This window comes from Nesoenas mayeri (genome assembly GCF_963082525.1).
Source record: "Nesoenas mayeri genome assembly, chromosome: 14".
Lineage (NCBI taxonomy): Eukaryota > Metazoa > Chordata > Aves > Columbiformes > Columbidae > Nesoenas > Nesoenas mayeri.
This window is the reverse complement of record NC_137556.1, coordinates 10,208,673-10,233,090: the sequence shown is the minus strand read 5'-3', so window position 1 is coordinate 10,233,090 and position 24,418 is coordinate 10,208,673. Positions and strand designations below refer to the sequence as shown.

At 47.5% G+C, this 24,418-nt stretch overlaps 1 protein-coding gene across 4 annotated transcripts in view; it reads left to right on the top strand.

Annotated features, from left to right (window-relative positions):
• Positions 1 to 15,035: 15,035 nt before the first annotated feature.
• The window catches only part of JADE2 (jade family PHD finger 2), a 78,853-nt gene continuing 69,470 nt past the window's right edge, over positions 15,036 to 24,418 (top strand). Inside the window, exons 1-3 of one of the 4 annotated variants that reach the window (XM_080352928.1) lie at positions 15,036 to 16,221; positions 18,837 to 18,966; positions 22,515 to 22,572. In XM_080352928.1, the coding sequence (XP_080209054.1) occupies positions 22,515 to 22,572 (58 nt within the window). In that variant the 5' untranslated portion in view covers positions 15,036 to 16,221; positions 18,837 to 18,966. Of the gene's footprint in view, positions 16,222 to 18,228; positions 18,299 to 18,836; positions 18,967 to 22,514; positions 22,573 to 24,418 lie in introns of those variants that run through there. The other 3 variants (XM_080352925.1, XM_080352927.1, XM_080352926.1) reach the window with 3 other exon arrangements.

Here is a 24,418-nt window from a genome sequence, read left to right as displayed (position 1 = left end):
GTTCAAAGAACACACGTTGTTTAAGTAGCTTAGTCTTTAATTTTATTCACACTGAAATAAGCCATCGTTGGGTATTTTTGAGGAGCTACCAGAAGAAAAACAATGGCTCTATTTGGCGGAGTCCAGTGGATGAGAAGTATCAAAGGTATAAAGTCCTAAACTGAAGAAAATAGTTAAAAATAATGGATTAGTTCTCTCCTGACTCAACGCCTTTCTTCTTTTTCTTACATGATTTTTTTGTTGTCTTTGTTCCTATAAGGTGTCATGGCGACTCAGTGTGAAAGGCCCATGATGATGTTTCGTTGCTCTGAATGCACCAGATAACCACTATTCATTCTCCAGCTTAACACGATTACAAATGTTTAGAATAGAGCCAGAAATGGGCTGGCATCGATAGAATAGGGTAAAATAAGAGATTGAAAGAGCATTAAAAAGCATTAAAATCATACACCCCAAACCCAATGTTTTATATATCTATTGGAAATCAGAAATGTCATGTGATGATCCAGTGATGTCCAGAGCTATTTTGTGGGATAGTTGGTGTCACAGCAGCGGCTTCTGCCCTTCTGTTCAAATAATTGCGCTTGCTGACAGATCCAATGCTTGAGTCAGTATTTTCAGGAACTTTGCAACTTGGTGGTGAAGGGTCTGGAGCACAAGTGTGATGGAGCGGCTGAGGGACCTGGGGGTTCAGCCTGGAGAACAGGAGCTGAGGGGAGACCTTCTGATCTCTGAACTGCCTGAAAGGAGCTTGGAGCCAGGGGGAATTGGGCTCTGCTCCCAAGGAACAAGCGTCAGGACGAGAGGAAACATCCTCAAGTTGCACTAGGGGAGGTTTAGATTGGATATTGGGAAATGTTTCCTCCTGGAAAGGGTTCTTGGGCATTAGAACAGGCTGCCCAGGGCAGTGGTGGAGTCACCGTCTCTGGAGGGGTTTAGAAGTCATGAAGTTCTCAAGGACATGGTTTAGCAGCAGACCAGGCAGTGTTGGGTTAATGGTTGGACTTGATGACCTTGAGGGTCTCTTCCAACCAAAATGATTCTATGATTCAACTTGGCCTCAGACCATATCTGAGACTTCTTGGTCTTTAAAATAGCAAAGCTCCATGTGGTCCTGTACGAGTGCAGAGCTGTGAGTGTGCTGCAGGAGCAGATCTGAGCAGGGATGAGGCTCTGGGGATGGGACCCACCACCTGGTTCAGCTTGGGCTTCGGTGTTAGAGCGGGTCAGAGGAGGGAGGTGCCACCTCCCTTAAAGAGACTGTGCCCAGTTCTGAGTTTGCCAGCTCCTTCAGATGACTGAGTGCTGCCCTACAGAGCAGAGAGCCTGTTCCCAGAGACATGACTGGGTGTCCTCTCTTAGCAGGGACACCTGAGGGCCATACTCTAAGCAGAGATATCAAGGCTTGGCCTAATAATAAACCTATTGACTTAAGGCATTTGCAGGCATAAATTCAATATATTTGCATTTTACTGAGCAGAGCATTGGCCAAGTCCCTTTTGCTAAAAGGATATCTCTTCTGAAGCAGCCAGAGTCCTACAGGCAGTAAACGAGAGAATGTATCAAAAAAAAAAAGTGCTGGCTTGACAGTATCACACAGTCCTGTCCCAGTCTGTACCCAGTTCTCAACTATTCTCTGCCTTCAGTCCAATAGTAAAGTGATATTTATTTACTTGGCTCTGCTGCGTTAATGAAAAAGCCACTTAACAAAACAAATAGAAGGAAGGACGTTTGCAACCAATTATGGTATTGCTGATCAGTCAAATTGCGCTGGAAATTACACGTTGAAGTTCAGCCCAGGCAGCTGATCTATTACTTGGTAGCTTGGCACCAGTGCAGACTATCAACTTAATAAATCAATGTAATTTCGGTCGCTATGCCAGAATATATACGTGTATTCGATATGACATCATTATTACATAATGATGGTTAAAACTAATTAGCCAAACACCATGCTCTCTTATCTACTGTGCCACCCCACTGGAGCCTGATGGTGCTCTGGAAGGCAGGATGGAATCTGGCTGGCTATTATTTAAGTATACCCCCGGGCATCATTTAAAATCATATTTTTAAAGACTCCTTTTTTTTGCAACCACAAGGGAAGTTAGCACTCCAGCATATAATTCAGGGTTGACCAAATTGCCAGCTATCTGCTTCTCGGAGAAGACTCGCTGTGCACCGGCTCCTGGCGAGGGCTGCAGAAAACGGGCGCTCGCTCTTCGGTGGCAGATGCACGTCTTGGCTGGTTCATACACAGCTTCCTCTTCTTAATTAGCTCTGACATTTTAGCTGTTGTAATATGGGTTTGGTTTAGACAAGAAGGCTGAAAGCACTGGGTTTTTTTTCTGAAAACAAAGTTTGCTTTAAGTAAAGGGAAATAGGGACACTTCTGTCTGAAAGCTTTGTACTGGACTGGAGCACAGAAATGTGGGAGCTTATGGAAGTGCTGGTGGTCACTTGCTCCTATATACAAAATGAGCAGTTTCAAAGCTCTGTGCTCTCTTATTTCACTCTTGTCCAATTAGTCTGATCTCTTTGCCCTCCCGTTCTGTGCCAGCGACAACTGCAGCTGACTGGTGGTTCCCAGCTCTGCCGTCCCTCTGCTCCAGGGAACAGGCAGTCGTGTGTGCATGTTTGTATTTTGGGACCATGTGCAGGGAATTGAGCCACGGTTCTGTGAAGTGCTTCGCAAAAGCAGGAAAAAAAAGGCGATCCCTGCCCTGAGGGTTCTGCAGGCACTAATAACCATGAGGATGAAGAATACAACTAAAAGTGTGTATACATATATATGTGTGTGTATATATATATGTATATATATATATATAAGACAAGGACCATTCTTTGGTAGGGTAATTTGTAATAATGCTCAGCTGAGAGCAGAGGCAGGGAGCAAGGAAAGGAAGAAAGAAAATCTTAGTTCCTCAGTTGCCCAGTCATAGCCAAGGCTACGTTTAGTAGGTTTTTTTGACAGAGGTGAGTTGTACAGATAGTTTTGAAGGAGGAGAAAGGAGTGGCTGTTGAGATTTTATCAGGAAGGTTTTCCCAGGCTCAGCAGCAAGCTGGGGAGAGCGTGAGTCTGCGCTTAGGGAAGACGCTGAAAGAGATTATAGAGTCTGGTGAAGCAAAGGTTCTGGGCTGGCTGTACGGCAGGGAGGTTATTGGTTCAGTGAGGTAAGAGGAGATGTGGAGAGGTAATAGGAATAAAGAAGAGAAGGCAAGAAGCTTGTAAATTATGTAAACAAAGGACCGGTATGATTGTGGAGTGAATTGATGTGTTCTTGAGGGCAGCTGCTGAAGCTGAATGTTACACTAACTGATGTAATGGCGGAGAGGCTTGGAGGACAATTTTTTTTTTTCAAGAAAAGGGTTTAGAGATGTTAAAAAGCAAAAGAACAAGCTTGAGACGTGATTCCAAAGAAATCCAGTTGGCATGTAGTGGGTGAGACTGGAAAAATGTGGTATCACCCAGGCAAGAGGGAGAACGGCAGCAAACCGCGCGCACCGGGCTGCGGGAGGGGGACAGCAGAGACCTGAGCTGCTCTGTAGAGCTGCCGCAGCCTTTGAGTTATCTGAATATTTTTCCAATCTACTCTCTGATTAACAGATCTTTACGTGTATGTCATTTGGGTAACTCACCCAGTGTCACACAGTGCAGGTGATTGCGGGTGGTACCTTGAGGATTCAGTCAGTCTTCATCTGACACCAGCCTCATGCAAACAAGGTTTCTCTTGCTATTTCCAGAAGTTAATAGCAGCAAAACACTCCAAGAAAATGTTGTCTTGTGGTGGTTTATCCGTTCTAACTCTGGCCATCACTCAAATAAAAGAAAGGCAGTGGTCTGTGGAAAAAATAAATAAATAAAAAAATAGATGCTTATATTTTTCCAAACCACCAGACCAGATTACCCATTCCTGAAAGAAGACGCAATCAAGTAACGTTTCCCTTAAAGTCAGAATGCAGAATAATGCCTAGATGAGCCTTTCAAAGAAGATACTTCTATATTTGTCTCATCAAATACAGAAGATAATCAGCTATTTCTTTCTCCTGCCCCAAATATTTACATGTGGAAATGTTAAGAAGTAGATTTATTTTCCTTGCTTTACTTGCTTGGTTGGAAACAAATTTCTTTATATGTTGTTTTTTTTGTTTGTTTTGTTCGTGTTGGAGTACAAAAACGGGATGGAGAACAGTTGGATATGGGTGGGGGATTTGTACCAGTTAGATTTGAAGAGCGTAATCTCCAGTATGGTATGATGGAAAGAAGGTGTGAAATCCTGGATCCAGAGACATTAGTAGCAATACTTCCTTTCGTTTTCTTTATTAGATATGAATAATAGAATAATTCATACTCTTTCAAGAGCAAACACTGATTTCTCCAAAATCACTTCTTTGTGATCTTTTTTCAAACTGTAAGCCATGTTACTCTATTTTAGTGCTCAAACACACCAGCGACAATTGCATTTATGTTTTGAGAAACCTTCATTGCAACTTTGGCTCTGACTTTACTTGGGTTCCCATGAGTTCCAAGGCAGCTGTGCAGCCAGGAGCTCCCAGGGCTCTGGGTATGTCTCTGTGTGCGCACATCGATGTGCTGTGACGGAGTCATTTCTGCTCAACAGATCAGTCACCATTGCCACCATCCCTGGAGGGGTTTAAAACATGTATAGGTGAGGTTCTTAGGGACATGGTTTAGTGCCAGAGTTAGGTTATGGTTGGACTCGATGATCTTTAAGGGTCTCTTCCAATCAAAATGATTCTATGGTGGCTGGAGGTGGAGTGATGATGATGAAGGTGAAGTGTTGCAGCCTCAGACTCTGGTACCCACCAGCTCCCGATGCTGTACCATGGCAAGTCAACCCTCAGATCTGCAGGATGACTATCTGCTGAGAAATACAGCCACCAACAAGCCCTGCCTGGTCTTTACTTCGCACTTGGAGATGACACATGTGGCTGGACATCTCCAGCAGCCCTCCATGCGGACTCCTCACCCTGCCACCCCAGCGATGATGGTGCATTTGCATAAGAGGCAACGAGGTGAGTAATACCTGCCGCTGCAGACATCAAATGCTGCAAGTATTTTGTGGTAAACCTGTTGCTGCTCAGGGCAGGGAGGATGCACTTTACCCTGAAGGATGAAAGCCTTTGTGGCAACGGCTGTGCTTTGAAAGCGACTGAGCCCAATCACCTGCACAAGCAACTGTTTTATTATCAGAATAACTGATCTCCTGAAACACTTAACACCACTACCTGCACCAAGTGGAGCCAGCGCACGCTGCAGCCTTTTGCTAGTGCTGCCGAGTATCTCAGCCTTGCTCCAGCAGCAATATATTACTGTTAATTACAATAAAATGGTGCATTTAAGGGATTCAGCTGTTTATGTTGCTTGTTCAAGTTGTCTCAGGGCAGTACACAATGCAAAAAACCACCAGGTATCTACGTGACCTGAAATGGCCGTATTTCCTAGTTCCGAAGCTACAGGTGTGCAGTGACGCAGACCTGTGGTTGTCATCACCGAACTGAGTCTAAGAAGAAACTAGATTTGCACCTTGCATATCTGTTTGTAGATAAGATCGCTGCTCCAGATACAGCTGATGGACAGACCATGAGCCTGGGTATTGGGTTATTGCTGACTTTGGCCTTGGCCACTTAAATCACTGGAGAAAAATTCCCTGTGCTTCTGTTTTCTTATGTGCAGATAAGGACACTGGTCCCGGGATTAAAAGTGTTATTAAGGAGCCACATTAAGATTATAATTATTATTTTATAGGCTGGACAGGGTGCAGAAGCTGGCAGCGCTGTTGCTGGGTTTCTTCAAGGAGTGTGTGCGTTTGCAAAAAGGAAGAAACAACCGTCTGGAAGGTTTTCTCATATATAGGCTGAGGAAACATTATCTGTGAAACAGCCAGCAGTTTTTATTTACTGTGAAAATTTGAATCTTGCTCTCAATTTCCTATCAAGATAAAATGCAGGCATTTGGTTAAAATGGTAACTTAATGCTCCAAAGGTTTAATTACCACCACTCTATAATCAGAATCAACACAGAGCACAGTTTGCAGCTCCTGACAAAGCAGTCAATGAAAAGCAGATATATTGCATGCAGTCTAGAGTTTGTCCTTCCCATAGCTGAACATGTAAATCTGCTACTGCTAATAGTTTTCGAACCTCAGGTTCTCCCCTAGGTATTATCAAACTACACATCTCCTTATTTACTACATTTTAACTCTGCGTATAATTTCTATATAGGTGTGTGTGGTACTCAATTAAGGGAGTTCACAGTGCTGGAAACTACATTTCCAATTTTTTCTGTATCAGCAGGATAGTACTGGTCTGAACTAGTCATAATAGGGGTGATTATTGAAACTTTGTAAGGGCCTGGGTTGATGAAAGTGTCAAGAAGGCAGATATGTTTTCTGGACCACGGCTGATGTGATCTCTGGCGTGGGTCTCTGCTCCATGGGATGAATGATTGATGCTCCTCTGTTGCAGTTTCTTCTTATTTCTTCTATTTTATTGTCCTGTTTCTGCAGGAGTTGCAGTAGCAACCATAGATGCTGCTCTCAAAAAAAACCCCCTTTGCTACAGTTTCAGTTCTCTCTAAGCAAGGGTTAATTTTTTTCATCATCACCAGCCCCCTGTAAAAAGCAGCACGTTTTGTATCCTGCCCCTTCTGACTTGTGGAAATAAGAGATACCTTATTAACAACCCTTCCCCAAACAAAGTGTTGGCCTGGTTAGTGCCCGCACTTTCCATCCAGCACTAGTATTTGTTTTTCCATGCTCATAATCTTATAAATTGAATCAAGTCTGATAGAAGTGGCTTCCTGAATATTGCGTAACAGATTGTCTGTCCGGATGGAAGACAAATAAACCTGACCTTGAACTTGGAAAGTTTCCTCCCAGCAGGTAGAAGCTTTACAAAGTGTGTGCTGAGCTGGGAAATGCCAGAGGGGGCTCTGGGTCTCCTTGCTGCCCTAGAACAGCAGTAAGGATACCCTGGCAGCCACCCTCTCCCCAAAAAAAGCTTTGGAAAATGCTTTGGATCCTCCTCTGGGGACCAGAGAATCCCCGGAAAGAGCTGCAGCAGGAAGACAGCAGCACGTTCTTGTTCCAAAAAGGAGACAGAGAAGAAATCCTGTCCATATCTGGCATAGTTTAGCCTCCAGGGATTAATTAAAGGCTTTTTCAGTTTTTCTTTTAAACCTCACAGTATCCATCTTCGCCTCACTGAATAGGGAAAAGGAAGAGGCATTTTCTCTCGTGAATCACCAGGCTGTTTCAATTTTCAGTTTTACAATAATATTTTTTCCTACGGGAATACCACAGGAAGGGCAAACTTTGGCTTCTCACTATTGCAGCATTACCTTATTAATAAGAGCTGGAAATCTGAGCAGAGGGTGAAATAAATATTCTCTAAACTTATCAGTCCACTTTGTCCTTGGTGCTTCTGTCCCCTCTTCCTGGCCCACAGGTGAGGCAGCTGAAGGTGTCAGCAGAGATCCAGCATGGGACAGGGCACTGGGAGCCGGTGTGTGGCGATGCTGCAGGAGCCGGGAGGTGTCCTCCACCCTCCGATGGGAAGGGAGCTCTGGGGCAGCAAAATCTATTTTTCCATGTCTCAGGCTTGTGGTGATGGATGCAATGGGGGGGAAGGTGAGGGAGCCACCTGGCTGTCATGGCTCCATGTGAGACATGTGGGGTCTTTCATGCAGCTTTCCAAGTGCCAGAAAAGCAAAGAACTTGGGAACCTCTGTTTTTTGGGCAGCATCCTGAAGACCACAGCTCCTGGCTCAGCCTGTTCTGTCCATGGGGTCCTGCAGACCCTCTGCTGTGCCCTGGCTCTAGCGTTTGTCTTCTGACCCCATTACCTATTCCAGTTTGGATTTCAGCTGCTTAGACTTGATTATTTTAAACCCCCTCTATCTGATTATCAGCAGCCCAGCCAGGCCAGATATGAAGCTTCCTGGGAGGTGGGGGGGAATCCCCGGTAGCACCACAGAAGGATAATTTGCTTCTCATTTACGCTCCTGACGGGGGCTGCTCAGCAGAGAGCGGGGGAAAGAGATACGGGGACAGTAGAAGCCTGGGGGACAGCAGCTCCCTGTGTGCTGCAGCCTTGCAAAGCTGAGGAACTTTGCTGCGTGATTGATGACCTTGCTGCTGTGGGCTGGCAGGTGCCCACCACCCCCAGGAGGTATCGGTGACGGGCACCACGGCACACGCCAACCCACGGTGGCACGGATGGATGCTTCTGGAAGCAGTGCGGTGACACGCAGGCATGGCAGGGTGCAGCAGCTCGGTCCTGAAGCGGGGCAGCCCTCCGCAGCCTTCCCAGAGCTGCCTTGCTCTTCTTTTCTCTCTTTTTTTATTTTTTATTGTTATCCTAAAGCTCTCCTCCTCCTCCTCCTCCCAGCAGGATGAAGAAGCCTCCAGCTGGCCTAGGAAGCTTATCAGCTCTGTCTGGCTGGGTGTTAACTGTTTATTTGCATAAGTACCTGTCCCCGTCATATGCTGCTTGCCTTTGTGACTCACTGTATCTGTTTATTTTTCCCTCCAGCAGCCAGGCTCCCTGAGCTATGCCAGGGCAGATGCCACCAGCCCCAGGCACCCTGTGATGCCCTGGCCAGGGTGCACAACCTCACACGTTCCTCCTGCCCTGCGGGACCAGCTTGGAAATTCAATGTGTAACTCCTGGGGTCCTGTTTTCTCCTGGTTGTCAAGATAAAATTAAATCCAACCCCCCCCACCACCCTTTGACAGCTTGGCAGCTATCCCTGTGTGCTGGCTGGGGACAGCAAGGTGTCCCCTGGGACCACAGTCCCAGCTCCTGTTGCAGGGACAGGGGATGCATCTGGGTCGATGGCTGCATGATGGTAATGCAGTTGCTCCTCCCTGCTGTTAGGTGGGCATAAGGTGAGATCCTGAAAGCCTTCTCTGAATTCAGATCTCAACTCCAAAGGCAGAGGCTGCCTAGTGTGCCAGACCAATTCTTCTAGGTTTGCTGTGCTAAAGCATCAGTCCAGCTCTGCTCCAAGTGTTGGTCATGACCATGGAGTCACCTCCTCAGGTGGGAGCTCAGCTGTCTTGTTTCTGCTCATTAGCTCTGAAAGGTTTTTCCATCCATAATAAGAAAGTAATTAATGTTAAACTTCTGCTGCCAGGTACAATTGATTTGAAGATTATAACTGCTATAAAGGGGATATGAGTTGCATATACAATGTGTTAAAGTCCTGGTGTGTAGGAATCATTGCATTGGTGGTTGTCTGTCATGTGTAGAACTCACCAGAAAATGCTTCTGATGGATGTAGGGCTGCTCAGCAGCCTGGCAGGACTAGTTAAGAGCAGCTTGTTTTCAGAGTGCAAAGGCAAATTCAAATAAATAGCTGGTACAACCTCTGTGGAGGGGCTGTAGTGCTATTCTAGGAGAGGATGGACTTGATGATTTAACAAGTCTCCACCCTTGAAATAAATATTGTGTGAAGTGTCTCAATAAATCCCATATTTATCTCTTTTCCTCAAAGGTATTAGCAGCTGATTGTCCTTCTGGCCACTCTTTAGGTCTCTCTGAGCCGTTGTCACCAGTTCCATGTCCCATGTCCCTCCCTCTCTGCTCATGGCATCCAGGATAAGTTTGCTGCTTGGGAGTATTGCTCAGGCAATAGTGTCCATGTCAGCCCCACTATGGTTAAAACCAACACCGTAAGCAAACCCTCATCATTTTATTTATGACTTTTGGATGAGATAATGGTTTTCCGCTTTGAAAAGAGTGCTCTCCACTCCAACATTTATTTTCTATAAATACCTTGGCATTTATATTGCAACAGGAGACTATTCAGTGACATTATCTGATAAATATCGTGTTATACAGCTGCAATTTACAATACATATATTTTTAACGGTGCTTCTAAGCTAAATTAAATGCTTCTAAAATATGGTACTTACGGAAAACAAATGTCTGTTCTAGCAATTTTGTTTTTCAGGGTACACTATTTTTTTAAAACCAGATACCATCTTTATCCTGTCAGGCAGTAAATTATGCACTTGCACTTTCATAAACTCTCCCCTTGGGAACTTAGTCAATGAAATGGAAATGTCTTTTTCACACCCTCCAACTCCACAGAAATACAGGGAAATGGCCAACTCGGTTATAAACTGAATGTCTAGAGGGAATCCATATAAAATGCGGATTAATGCAGTCTTGATGCATGTATTGTTTAGCATATGTACCATTTGTTCAAATGGCGCATTGAATTGTGACTTAGATCTTTAATGTGTGTGTGTGTGTGTGTGTGACTGTCCCCTCCTGTTTTTTTTTAATAGGAGAGTAGCTGTGTGTTCTGTGGTGGGATCTGCAGGTGGGAAGACACCTGCTGGCACCTGGCTCTTAACCTCTCTCCCAAGCCAGGGAGGCTGGAGGAGGAGGAAAGCTCTCCTGGCCTCCTCAGCGGGGTAAAACATGACTGCTTTTACACCTGGATGGATCCTTCCCTGTATTGCAGGGTGGGAATGGGCAGGACAAGAGCTTGTGATGGCATGGCATGTCCTGCCTTTGGGATGGCCCTTCATGGGGGAGAGAAGAGGTATTTAGGTGGTTGGACTAGATGATCCTTTTACATCCCTTCCATCTAAAATATGCTAAATCTTCTAAATCTGCTGTTTTTGTTGTCCATCACCCAGAACTACAGACTTTGCCCATAGCAGTCATGCTGGAACTTGAGCGGTCTGAGGAGATGTGTTATCCCGTCACCACATCGAACGTAGAAAGCTCAAAGGGCCAACAAAAAGGGAGCAAAGGAAGGAAAGTGGGGAAGGGCATTGCAGGTGAGTCTGCTGGGATACCCATGGGTCTGTCTAAACCATGAGGAGCTACAACAGGTCTTCTGTGGCAGGAGCAGCACTGAAGCTGTTCAATTAACTGCCAATGGTCCTTATTTCCCCAAATCTATCCTTGAGGGCCCCTTGAAAGCCTGGGTTCTTCTAGCCTTGGAGACCAGAGGAAATGTGTGCTGCAATAGATACGTTTTGCAACAGAAATGAACTTGTAGAAAACAAAGAAGCCAATAACAGGTTAAAATGGGATATTGAAATTTGTCATGGAAAATTCAGTGCACAAAACCCACAAAAACGTGAGCATCTTTGCACAAAACCACTTATGGATGCATTCTGCAAAGGTAATCCCTTCAGACAGAGAGAGGTTGCCATTTCTGTGAAAGATATTAAGGCAGCTGTTGCTAGAACATAGTGATTTTTTGAGCTATCCATCAAGGGATGGACATTTGTAATGCTATTTCTGTTTTTTTGTTGTTGTTTACAGTTTATTTTGATACCAAATTTCTAGCTACTGAATGTAATTGAGACTGCAAACAGCATCTCACTATCCACTGATCTGCCAAATCAGATTTTTTTTCTCCTGTAAGTGTAGTATTTTTCCTTAGCTTCAGAGAGAAAAAGAATTATGCAGAATGAATGCGAAAGAAAAGGGATTAGTTTATGTAATGACCATAGCTGCCATCTCTCCCTTGATCTTTCTGTAGTAGTTCATTCTCGACGATGGGAGTGATTATTATTGTAATTTAGAACAGAGCTTGTTCTTTTTTTCTTCTACCACATCTGCTTACTACTTTCCAAATGAACATGTAGCTCAACAAAAACAAAATATGCTGATCATAGCTGGGATATTGGATAACCCAGCCTGGGATATGGATGCAGGGAGATTTTAGTCATCTTTGTGTTACCCTCCAGGAATGGCTGTGGACTGCTCTGCTCCTTACAGAACTTAAAGTAGCCTCACTAGCTAACATTACTAAATAGCTTGTTTCTAAGGGTCTTCGAAATGACAGTGAATATTTATTATATTTGGGGTACACCTGTACTCCTTTGTGGATCGGTTCTATCTGTGTGTCTGGTGCTAATGTACTACAGTAACCAAATTTTATGCCAACAAAGCCACTGGGTTTTCCCCTTCTCCTCTCCTGTGAGCTCTGTCTGCACTGAGATTTTTCACTGGTCTCAGGTCCTGTTGAGAAGTTTTATTAAACCAAAGTGTTGAGAGATAAATTATTTTGTATGCTTCTTCTCTGGAAGGTGTTCTAACAGTTTTATTAAACCAAACAGTTTTGTAACTGTGGCTGTAAAGTGAACCCATTCACCCCTAAAAATCAAGATATTCACACCTAGTGACACCAGCACTGAGGCACGGGCAGCGGTAGCAGCTCCAGGGCACTTTGGGGTCTCATGTTTAGTGATGGGATTTAATTCTGCAGAACTCGCACAAAGCTCGCAGAGACTCCGTACTCCACTTAAAACCATCTGTTAATTCTACGTACATGCTCATCATCGAAAGGTTGCCTATATTTTTCTTTTAGGTATGCAAAAATTAGCACCAGTGAATGAAGATGAAAGGAAAATGTTTCTGGTTTCTTCCCTGGGGATTGTATTTCTTACTTGTTGCATAACAGCTTATTTTAGCATCAATCAGCTGAGCCTTTGTTGTGTAGACAATTCTGTCCTTTTAGAGGATTTGTGCAGTATTATTTCTTCCAAAATGCCTTTTTTTGGTTTTTATTATTAGATTTATGTTTTCTTTTAGCAAGTGCCAACTGACAACACCCTGTCAGAGCTCTTCTTAAGTGTTACATAAATGTCATACTATGTAAACTGAGTATCATATATATCATGCAGCTGACCTTTCTGTAGAACCATCCATCAGGTATTATCTCTGTGTATTTTATATGTATGTGTTACATATGTGCATTTGTATACAAGTTTAGTTTCGGAGTGCATATATGGTACCCAAAAATCTGTTAAGCGTGTGATTGCTACTGCCCAAGAAAGTAGTCAAAATGCAGAAATGTCCGAATTCTTGTTGTCAGTGCAACTTAATCTGCATCCTTTTGTTGAAGCAGAACAAGATTTTAATTGCATGTTCAGATCCTATTTTTCTTCTGCATCGCCGTGGCGTGCAGAGCATGAGATGGTGAGCAAGGGGCTCAGTGATGCTGGCTTGTTCCTATTGTTCCGCACATGATCCTAGGCCTTAGCTCAGCACATTATTCAGATGTCTGACCGCTTTTGGATTTCACAGCATCAGAAAATCCAGCTCCGGTGTTGCTCTGTGCAGTTTTCAAAGCAGAACAAGGTACTCATCTTCTAAATAGCAAAAATGCATGGACATTGCGTCTAGGGATGCTGTGGACCCGTTGCGTGTAACCCGTCGGCATTGAGGAGCTGACTTGTGTACAAGGATTTTGACATGCTGTGACCTCCTCTGGAAGCGTCCAGAAATCTTGGAGAAGTGGCCAGAAGTGTCGTCAGGCTGTAGTGTGGTGTACCAGACCAGAGCAGGGATGTTGGCGGGTTTCTCTGAAGACAGAATTATTAATTTCCTTATGGCTTTTTCCACGGTACTTTCCACTATGCTGCATCAGTGCTTCCGCACCTTCATTAATCCTCCCCAAACACCCATTATGAAGATGGGTCAGGGTGACACATGGATGGGTTAAGGTCAGTTTTGACTAATTCAGGGTACTCCACCTGAGAAGCCTAATGTCTGCTTTTTCAGAGCATTTAACATGATACAGCACTTCATACATGCAAGCGCAGCACCCGCTGCTTCCAGCTGTACGAAGATGGATGTCAGCAATTCAGGCTAAAGGTTTCAAGCTACACACTCGGAACGTGGGCAATACAACCGTCAGCATCCTAAAGTTTGGTTTAATTACTTTGTTAGCCTACAAAGCCTGTGGTGAGAGAAGGAGAGAATCCTCTTCTTTGGGAGAGTTTTATCCTGTTGTCACTGTCAGACTGTGCCTATGTCCTGCAGCCCTTGCATCACCCCCTGGGCAGTTTTTGGCTCTGTGGATAAAATGGGGACCTGGCCAAAATCTGTTTCCTTTTTGACTTACAGAGCAGGTCCATGGCATGCAGGTGTCATATGGAAAACAGATTGTGACAATGTCGTTAAGAACTGCATTAGAACATGCACGCACAAGAAAGTCTCCATAAATTGGTACAGAATGCCTCACTTTGGACAGTTCTGATGTTCTGACCAGGTAACACAGTGTTCTTCAAAATATCCCTTACTGCAGCTGATACACAGAGATGGGGTGGGATCTATAGATGAAGCCCGGGCACTGAAAGTCTCTGGAGCACGGGGGGCCAGTGCCCACCAAGGTACTGGGGACTGACACTGTGCTCATGTGTCTCACTGCTTTTGTACCACCAGAAAACGCCTTTTTTAACTGAGGGCTGGAGTTTGCTGTTCCCTGGGAGGGTGCCGAGAGAGAGCCCCAAGAGCAGCACCTTGAGAGATTTCAGCAGCCAGAACGAAGGATGTTTTTGCCATGTGTTGCAAGCTGCTCTTCTTCAAAGACTAATAACATAACAAATTTGGGTGGGTTTACCTAGAAGACCATAAAAGGCTGCCTCATACCAAATGTCAAGACCCTATTTCCAGAGTTACAATCCAAAAAACCACAGCAAACCCCAAAATGACACAAGCAACACTCCTCTGTTTTCATCCTTGGAAGAGTCAAAGGAAAAAAAGGAAAAACATCCACCATGGGCTGCCAAGGGTGAAAGTTGCAGCCTAACTCATTCAAGCTTCGCAAATCATAAGGACCTAGAACAGAGATGTACAGGAGGAGCATCTGGTTACTTCAGCTGTGGTGGTTCTAGCTGTGGTCTCAATGGGTTTTACCAACTGGCAATTCAGTTTCAGAGCTGACCAGCTTAACGAATTTAAGAGATGATAGAAGTTTGCGATTGAAAGACTGTCTTTAACCTGAATTTTAATCTGCAGCAATAGTTTGAAACAGTGAAAGGCAACTTCTGCAATTTGTTTTACTGTAGGGCCTTTGGGAGTTTGGAAAGATGTAGGTTGTATAGACTGCTCCATTCAATTATTATGATTTTAATTTAAGACACCGTTTCTATCATCTTGACAGCTGTGCTGTTTTTAATCCTGGGGAAACTCCTGACAATAGGGAGCCCTGAGCCACAGTGAACCCAAACCATCCATTTGGGGAGCACACGGCAGGGTCACCCCGGGAGGGGCAGGGGTGCGGGAGTCACTCCGCTCCCCTCCGCGGAAACTCTGCGAAGTTTGGGGGGGATGATCCCCCCGCCCCGCCCCGGCTGGGGCTTTGCTGCTGCAGCCGCATCTCCAGCCCTGTCGCTGCTCGCCCCTCCGCGGGCGCTCAGCACCTCCAGAGCGGCCGCCGAGCAGCGCGGAGGCACCGCGGCCCTTCCTGGCAATTCCCACGCCGCCGGCCCGCCCCGCGGCCGCGGAACTTTGCTACGCGGAAAAGCGGGGGGGTGGAAAGCGGTTCCACGCCGCAGCCCCCGCCCGCTCCGCGCTGGGCAAGAACCGTCTTTTTGACGCAGGAGAAATGGCAAATTTTAAGTACGTCATTAATATGGCGCCAAAAGGTTTTTTTTTTTTTTTAAGTATAAGCATATTTTTTTTAAGGTTGCAGCAGCGGCCCCGTGTACGCCTGTGCACAGCGCGGCGAGGGGGAGCGGGGGGGTGCCTCGGGGGGGTGGTTGGGGGGGGGGGAAGAGGAGGGAAAGAGTGTGAGCGTGTGCGGGGGGTGCGGGGCCGGCCGGACGCCTCCGGGGCGAGCGGGCTCCGGGCGTGCGGCTCTGGGGCTCCGGGCAGCGCCATGGGGCCCCGGCGGCCGGCGGGGGGGTGAGGAGCGGGGCGGGCGGCGGCGGCGGCACGGCCCGGGATGGGACCGGCGCTGGCCGCACCTGGCCCTGCCGCTGCGCCCGGGGAAGGAAGAAGGCGCAGGAGGAAAAGAAATTGAAGATTTGGGGCGGCCGAGAAGCAAGGGGGAAGAGGGGGGTGTGGAAGCGCCGCCACCATTATCCGTCCCCGCTCCGAAAGTCGCTTCCCCGCCTCCCTGCCGGAGCCCGAGCGGCGGCAGGGCGAGGAGAGCCTGAGGAAGTGCGGGGTAAAAAAAAGAAAGAGAAACAGGCGGGCAGGGCTCGCCCGGCCGCCGCGGAGCGGCCATCTCGGCTGGGAGCGGGGCCGCATCCATGGAGTTACCGGGCGGGCGCTCCTAAGGAGGGCCCGGGCGGCGCGGCCCCGGCAATGACACCGGATTGAGCCGGCGAGGGGGCTCTCCCGGCCGGGGACTGCGGGAGCATCCCCCGCCCCCCGCCCGCTCCCCGCCCGTAACCCGAGAGACAGCCTCAACTCTTGGAGGACACTCTCCTGGCAAAGGTAAAGGCTCGGCGGGGCTGGCGTCGGGAATGGGCTTATTTTGCAGCGGATGGTTATTTTGCAGCTCCCCCTGCTTTGCTTGTATTTATTTATTTTTTTATTATTTTTTCCCTCCTCCCCCCCCTCCCGGCTGCGAGGCGGGGGATGTGCAGCATTTCCAGGGGTGGATTGCGCATGTTGGTCACTCTTGTTTTAAAGTCTACGAGGGAGGCAGCGGGAATGTAAACAAGAACTTTTAAAGGGTCGATTCGCAGCTTCGCCTTTTTTTTTTTAATTTTCCAAATTAATGACTGCGGCAGAAGCTGCCCCGCGCCCTGCCCGCCTGGGGGAGGGGGCTCGCACCGCGGCTTCTCGGGCCGATGTGCTGCACCGGGGGCGGGGGGGGCTCCGCCGCCGGGCAGCTTTACCGCGGGACCGGGAAGCAGCGGGCCCGCGGGCGCGCACTCTGCGCGGGGATGGCGGTGCCCGGGGGCGTGGCGGCTGCCGGCTCCCGCCTGCCCTCCCTCCCGGCCGCAGCTCCTCGGGGCTTTCCCCGCCGTGGGTCCCCGGGCTGGTGATGCAGGGTGGGGAGGGCTCCATCGCCCGGGCCCGAAAACATCCCCCGTGGCCCTACCGGGTGTCCCGCGGGGCGACTTCCCCCCTTCCCCGGGCTCCCTCCGGTGCCCCGCGCCGCCCCCGCAGCCGCTCCAGCCCCTTCCCCACCTGCTGAGCGCGGCGACCGCTTCGCTTTTAGGATGCGGGGCTAGGAGCGCATTTACCTGCCGCCCTGACCCTCACATCCTCCCGCTCCGGCTGTTCGGCTTCTGGGGATGGAAGCAGCGACCTGGAAGTTGGGAAGCGCTGCAAAGATGGGGGAATGCTGAATTATCAAGCTTGGATGCAACTGGGCGGGGGGGGGAGTATATATATGTCTCCATACCTGTACATCCTGAGCGCTTTTTGAGTAGGAAGGGAAGGATGGCATTCACAGGGAAAATTCCCGGCTTCTCTCAGCACTCAGTGAAAATTGTTTACGTACGGGTTTGAGCCTAGACCCTCCTACTGCTGGGACATATCTGAGAAAGGGATTTGCTTGGGAAAAATCAAGGATCTCAGCCTTTATCCCAAGGGTGAGGAGCCAAGCTCTTAGGAATAGTGTTTGACCTTTAAGCATTTATTGGCTACTGAGGTTAAAATAAGCTTGAGATAGAAGTAAAAATAGCTCGCAGAAAGGTTAAATCAAAGGTTAAGTTTGTTTTTCCTGGGGAAATTGAGGCTTATGTCCAAAAATGAAGGCTTAGAGCAAAGGATGGGAGGGTACACATTAGGTCTGTAGGCAGGGAGATGCAATTCATTTAAAGTATTGGTGGCTGCTGATAGTGTTTGGCACCAAGTTCTGAAAGTTGGTGGATAGGTGGTCCTCAAAGTAAGGTAATTTAAAATAAGACCTGGTCTTTGCCTTTCTCTGGATGTTGGGTACAAAGTTTGGAGTGCCCGTAGCTCCTGTTGATTTTCCTCTGAGTTGTGGATGCTGAGAGACCTGCAGGATGGGGCAGTGCCTGTGTCCCTGCTCTATGTCCCTGCCCTTGCCCCTGTGTCCCTGCCTGCTCCCTTCTGCCCCAAGGCAGGGCTGGCTCCGAGCGCCTGCAGGAACCTTTCTGATTACCTGCGCTCTGCCTGGGCTTGCTGAAGAAAAAAAGGGATAATTAGAGGGTAACAAGTTAGAAGAGGCAAGCGAAGTTATAAATGTGAGTGCTAAAGAAAAAAAAATCCCCTTCTAAAATGTGGAAAAAGGCAAAGCACAGGAAGTAGAGGAGGGCTTGTTTTGTTTTAAATTTAAATGAGATTAAATATTGCCCCAGGGAGCCAAGACAGCATGCAGAGTTGATGTGGAGGAGAGGAGGGATGGCTCTGTCTTCACCTGGGCAGTTGAGATTTTGCTGAAGACCTTGGAGCTGACAGCAGCCTGCGGAGGGGCAGGCAAGCCCCAGCTGGCCGGGACAGGCTCCCGCCACGCAGAAAATGACTGTTCCTGGGTACCAGGACCGTGGCTTTCTGGATTTACATTTTGCAGGGTTACCACAGAGATTAAGAAAAGGTCAGTGCTGCTTCCTCTGAGACACAGGGGCTGCGCACCAAGATTTGCTGATGGTCTGTTGGCACAGCGCATCCTTGGGTCAAAAAGTTTGTTCTTCTGTTATTGTGAAATTTGGGTTGTGCCTGCATCGGGGGATGCTGCTGCTCTCTCAGAGCTTCCTATAGCAGCGTTTGGCTCCAAAATTGTTAATTGAAAAGGCAGTCCGGCGGGGACAACCCTTCTACGGTATCAAGGCTAGGACCTTCCAGCCCTCCGCCCTTATTATACTTTCGAACAACCTGCTGGTGTTCCTAGACAGAGCAGATAAATAGTTAAGGCAGGGGGGAAGCATCGAGAGCAGCCCCTCGACTCCACGTCCCCCAGCCGGGCATGGGCGCTGGGACTAGGGGTGTGTGGGACCGGGATTCAGTGGAGCGGGGTCCGTGGGATCGGGGCCCCGGGCTGGCCGGAGCAGCGCGGGTGCCGCTGGGGGCACCATTTTCTGTTTGTGTTCCTATTTCTGTGCTGGAAGAACAAACAGGGAAGTGGTTTTCTGCAGTCTCATTGCAGCTCACAAACAGAGCACAGAATTCCGCCGGTGTTGCTCAACTGTCACAGCGTCAGAGGTGACGGCGCAGGGGGACCGAGCACGGCGCATCCCTTAAAGTGCGGATGAGCGCTGGGAAGAGGTGATGACCAAATACTTTTTTTTTAATCCACAACTTCTGCAGGTTTCTGTGCCTGTTCCCTGTGTGCACAAGCACGTATGAATTTCTCCAGTTCGCTTGCTACAATCCAGAATGGTTCAGTCTTGCACACAGCCCCTGCACATGGTGCTGTGATACCACCAGGAGCTCCACATCCCACGTGGACCTGATGTTTGCAGGGAGCTGGGAAACGTCAGCGGATTCCCCAGAGCACAGGGATCCTGGAGGGGTTCACAGAGGGCGAGGAGTCCTTTGGAAGGAGTTGTTTGCTGGCTGGAAGGTTGCATCAGGCATTTTGGTTTCCTATGGATGGGAGTGAGGACAGGAGCTCAGGATCTGGGCACACACATTTGTGGGGGTGCTGAAGAGTGCTGCTGCCTTTGCTGCTCCCAGCTTACATGGGTTGGGCAAAATTGCATTTCCAAAAGCTCTTCTCCAGCCCTCCCCTGCTGCGAGGCAGGACCGGGCAGCCTGAAGCCATCATCTCAATTTTACCGCCAACCCTGTGGCTAATTTGCCCAAAGCCCTGGTGATTTACATTTGTTTAGGCTGATGGAGGGCCATCATCTTCCTTGCTTTAGCATTTATCTGCCTTTCTCAGCTTGAACAAAGGCAATGCTGAACATGTGTTAGTTTGCAAGCAATTCCGTTTTTGAGTTTCCAGGCATTAAGGCAGGACTATGTCTGTGGATTCGAGTTGCAGACACTTCAGGGGGATGTTCATTTGTTTATAAAAGAAACCCACATCTGTTTCTGTTTGAATTTTTAAAGCAAGCATACATAGAAAGCTTTCTCTTGGTTTCTGGCTCTGTAAAAGCTAGATTTTGGGCCAAGTTTGACCTAACAGTGACCTTTCCAAAGTATTACAAATTTTTTTGGTATTTGTTTATGACTTTAATAATGATGCCATGTGGGGAGTGGGTCAGTTAAAGGTGAAATTAGCTTCTAATGTAAACAAACGATTCATTTTGGAGCAGAGACCGTATTTTGTGGGACTTTAATTGCTTACCAGTACACCAACTGAATTGGTCCCAAGAGCTTGCTCCCTGCAAGGCTTGGCCCTGGGAGTGCAAGAGATGTGGGCGATGGGTCCCCTGCACTGGGTGCTGAAGGGGTGTCGGGAGGCAATAGCTTGCCCACTCACCATCAGACTTTATAACCCTGTGCTCCAGGTGGGGAAATGGCCCAATTACCCTTCTCCTACAGTAAATTCCTCTGTTAAGTACCATGCAGGTTTACTACTGTTTGCCTGCTCAAAAAGATGAGTCCCTTGGAAAACAGCATCTTCTAAGCACTGCCTGGAAGTTAACCCTTTTCTGCAAGGGGTTGATTGAATTCCGTGGGTTTTGCCCCAAATTGCACTCCCTTTAGGCCAGCAGTACCTCGTTGGCCATCGTGTGCCATCCTCCACCCAGGCGGTCACTGCCTTTCAGAGCTGCTGTGTTCAGAGGTGTCAGTGCTTTGCTCAACCCAGAATTTCATTCAGAGCAATTGAAATGCAATTTGTTTCAGAGGATGCTGTCTTGAATCCTGCCAAACAGTGGCAAAATGATTTACTGAAGTAGGGCCACTGTTTAGCTATAGTGTGAACCAGTTCTGTATGTGGATATAAATTCATACTGTTACATAGTGAGCACGTAAAAGTGTGTTGTGTAGGTAGGAGTAGGACAGGAGCAGGGTACAGGGACCAGGTTTGATTAAAGGGTTGATCAGTGGATCTTTTCACATTTAGCAGAACTAAAACTAGTCCCAGCATCCTGACACCTGTGCTGTGCATTAATCATAGACCTTTTTCCCTCCCTTGGAAGGAGAGTGATGTCAGTGACACTGTCTTGCTGTAAAGGCAAAGATGGGAAACACTGGAAATCTCCCGGGCTATGGGCAGCATTCCTTTGCTTCAGCTCAGGTGTTTCTTTTCCCCATTGAATTTGGCTTATTTAATCTCTCTGACTAGGCTCTCCAGAATCCATGAAAGCATAGCTTTGTGCTCCAAAGCCTATTTGCCACTTCAAACCAGTAGGAACCAGTTCAAAAGGTTCAGGTAGAATTTCCACTAAAAGTAAATAAATTGCAGTTAGAGTTGTCTTGGACGTCATATTCCCCAAGCAAATTTTAATGACTACTTGGAACAAAGCTGGTTTAATAACATCTGTTTCCCCTTGAATCACTGGGGGAAAGGGTTGATATTGCTGTATTCTTGAGGAACATTTTTAATCATGTTTTGACAGGGTGATGCCTTACCACAACACTGATAGTTAAAATGTTTATGATACTTTGTAGTATTATCCCTTATAATGGTGTGATAAAATAGAGAACATATCTTATAAAATACAGGAATTGCAAGGAGTTTATATACTTCTAAGGAACTTTTCCTATTGTTTTGGGGGAAATGGCATGGTGTAGTCTGTGCCCCTAGTACCTGCTGTGAGCACACCACACAAAACCACTAGTTTATTGTAATTCCTACTTAGTGTTTGTGGAAGCGGTGGTGTGTGTGCCATGTTAACAACCCTGGATTCTTACAAAATATCTCTGAAAGTACTAGGAAGCTTTCCATCCAGAGCTCCTAAAACCCTGCACTGGGGACTGACCACACAGGCAGGCTCCTCCCCTTTTTCCTCCCCTTTTTCCTCCCTCTTTTCCTCGTCCTGGTACAGGTACTTGACTTTCAGTTCAGAGTGCCTGGTTTGTGAGGGGCGAGTTGAGGAGAATGTGCTGATTTCAAGCAGTTCTGTGGCATGTCCAAACTCACAAAGCAAATCAGCAGCCAAGCTTGAAACTGGTCTCGTATCCTCCTAATCGATGCAGTGGTACCCGCTGCTGTGGTTTTGTCTCTGAGAGGATGGAGGAGTCACAGCAGCTGTGCAGAAGGCACTTGCTCAGCCCCTGGGAGCTGCAGTGCCAGTGAGGGGCTGTACGGCTGTGCCAGAGCGGGCAGAGCAGCTCTGGGTGATGGGAAGCGTGTCTTAAAGTCTTAAAAGAAGGAGAAACCACCTGAGTGGGAAGATGAGTCAGAGGGTAAAACCCCATCTCACTGTACACAAGGGTCCTCTTGAGCACCCCGATGCGTGGACTTCCCCTGCAGACATACTGAGAGTCCGCAGAGTTTCCGTTCTTCCATCTGTGCGCTTCTCAGATTTGCAGCCCAGATGGTTGGTCCTGGCTTTTGTCCCATCCAGCAGTTCCGTGGTCCGTGATGGGGCATCCCCTGCCATGGGGCATCCTCCGACAGAAGGACATTTGGTTGTGCATCCTGTGCAGGCAAATTGAGTGACCAGAGTGTGCTGACTGTACCTCCTAGAAGCTGGGAAGGCTGGTAGAGAAACACTGACACCCTTCAAGTTTTAAAAAAAGTGCTGTGAGGGTTGTTTTCTTCCTTTTTTCAAGCCCCTGTGTAGTTGCCTGTTGTGAGGGAGGTACTGGCTGGTGCTGGGACAACACAGTGTGCAGATATTCAGAGATAACAGTGATTTGGTGCTGAGATGAGTTTCCTGGGCATTAAGTCTAATGTTCAATTTCTTTTGTTACAGATGGAAGAAAAACGACGCAAGTACTCCATCAGCAGTGATAACTCAGACACCACTGACAGTAAGACCTTTAATTCAAGGCTTTGAACGAGATAACTAAGCTGTTCACCTCCAGCAGGGAAAACGCTTGAATAATTACTTTGGAAAGAGTGGAGGAAGCTGCATTTACTGGGAAGTCTCCTCACAATGAATTGTGCACTGGGCTGGGTTTGTCAGAAGTGCAGCAGCAAGCTGATATCAATTTAAATGCCTGGTTGTGGCTCCTCTTAACTGGTGAGAGCGTCTCCCTCGCCTTGTGTGAAGGGAGACCTGCTGATTGCAGATCTGCTAACGAAGCAAACACCCTTTGTAGACAAGTTGTTCTTTCTTGTGAGCTGCAGCCTGAGACCAGTTAACTCTTGACTGAGTTGTACTGGGGGAAAGGGAAGTTTTTGCCAGAGTCAGGGTAAAACCAGAGCTGCCTTGTTCCCTTCTTGCAAGCTGGAGAGCGGTGTGGGAAAGGGATAAGGCTCAAGCCAGCGAAGCTTGCAAGCCCACGCTTGCTTTTCAACGTCTGCCTCACTTCATAATTCAGGAAAGCGCAGAAGCATGTGCTCAACAATAAACATGTGCAAATGTGCTGAATTTTGGCTATAAATAGAGCGCTTTCCTCTCCCACTTATTCCTGGGTTTCACCCACTGCAGACATACCGCAGTGCCTTAGTGTTCGGTACCCTCCAGGCACTAGTCTAATCCCTCGTCTGGGATCTGGAGTTTCCTACTAGTTGCTCTTGATTTCTTACAAATGTCACAGTAATTTCATCTGGGCCGTGCTGGGAATTTGCTGTCCACGCTTTACAGGATCTGGCTGCTGGATACCCGAGAACGAAAGGGGCTTTGCTAAAGACACTAAATTTCTGGGCTTTTTCTTAACAGGATGATGGGGAGATTACAAGGGGTTATGGAAAGGCTGATCTTGCTGGGTTTGGCTGCTGTTCCCACAGCTTTAGCCAAAAAAATTGTCAGTGTGAGTGGAGTTTGCCCCACTACTGCCAAGGGGAACCTGCTTTTTGGCGGATGGAGGGGACCCCTGTCCTGCTGGAGCCCTGGAGGGGGGGTCTGGGCTGTGCCTGTGGAAAGTGTTTCAAGCTCTGTCAACACTGCTTGCTTCTTGTAAAGTAAAACATCTCTATCTCAGAAAGGGGTTTGTTTTGGAAGCCGTTCTCCAAACTTCCCGTCCCCTCTTGCCCAGAAGCTCAGAGGCTTTCCCAAGCCAAGCTGTGCTAGTGGCTGCTCTGCCTTTTGGGGTAAGGCATCTTTAATCATGGTGTTAAACACCGTGGCCTTATCTCTATTGGGCTTGGCTATTTATGCTGCAGGTGATACCTAAGCTGTTGACAAACGCTCTCCTGCAGGATAATTGTAAAATAAGCGATGACCTTTTTTTATGCCTGTGCCAGGGAAGGATGGTGGTGGCGTGTTATCTAAGTCTACAGAGTTGCAGCACCACGTTATATGTTGAGAAGAGGAGGCAAGGTGGAAATTAGTGGCTCAGTCTCTCAGTAGAAATGGTGGATCTGCTGCTGCAATGGTTTGAGCAGCTCAACGAGTAAAGCAACATTTCCTGGTGTCTACAGCACAGGGACTTCTACAGTGGGTTTTGCCTATGTGGTCCTGTTATGTACTGAAATAATAAAAAAGCGCATTTACCTGGAGTCTGTTTCGATGACACGGAGCCTGATGCTGCAGTCAGGAAAGCAGCTGTTCTTTGGGAACAGCTCATGCCATCAGGTGTGGTCTTCATTTTGTGAAGTACAAGAAAGTGGGTTTATCAAGTAAAGAGTGCAAAGTGAACTAATGCCTCTTCCACTGCAAGCAAAAAAAAGGCATGTGAGATGTATTTGGGATCATGAGGGACTCAACTGCCT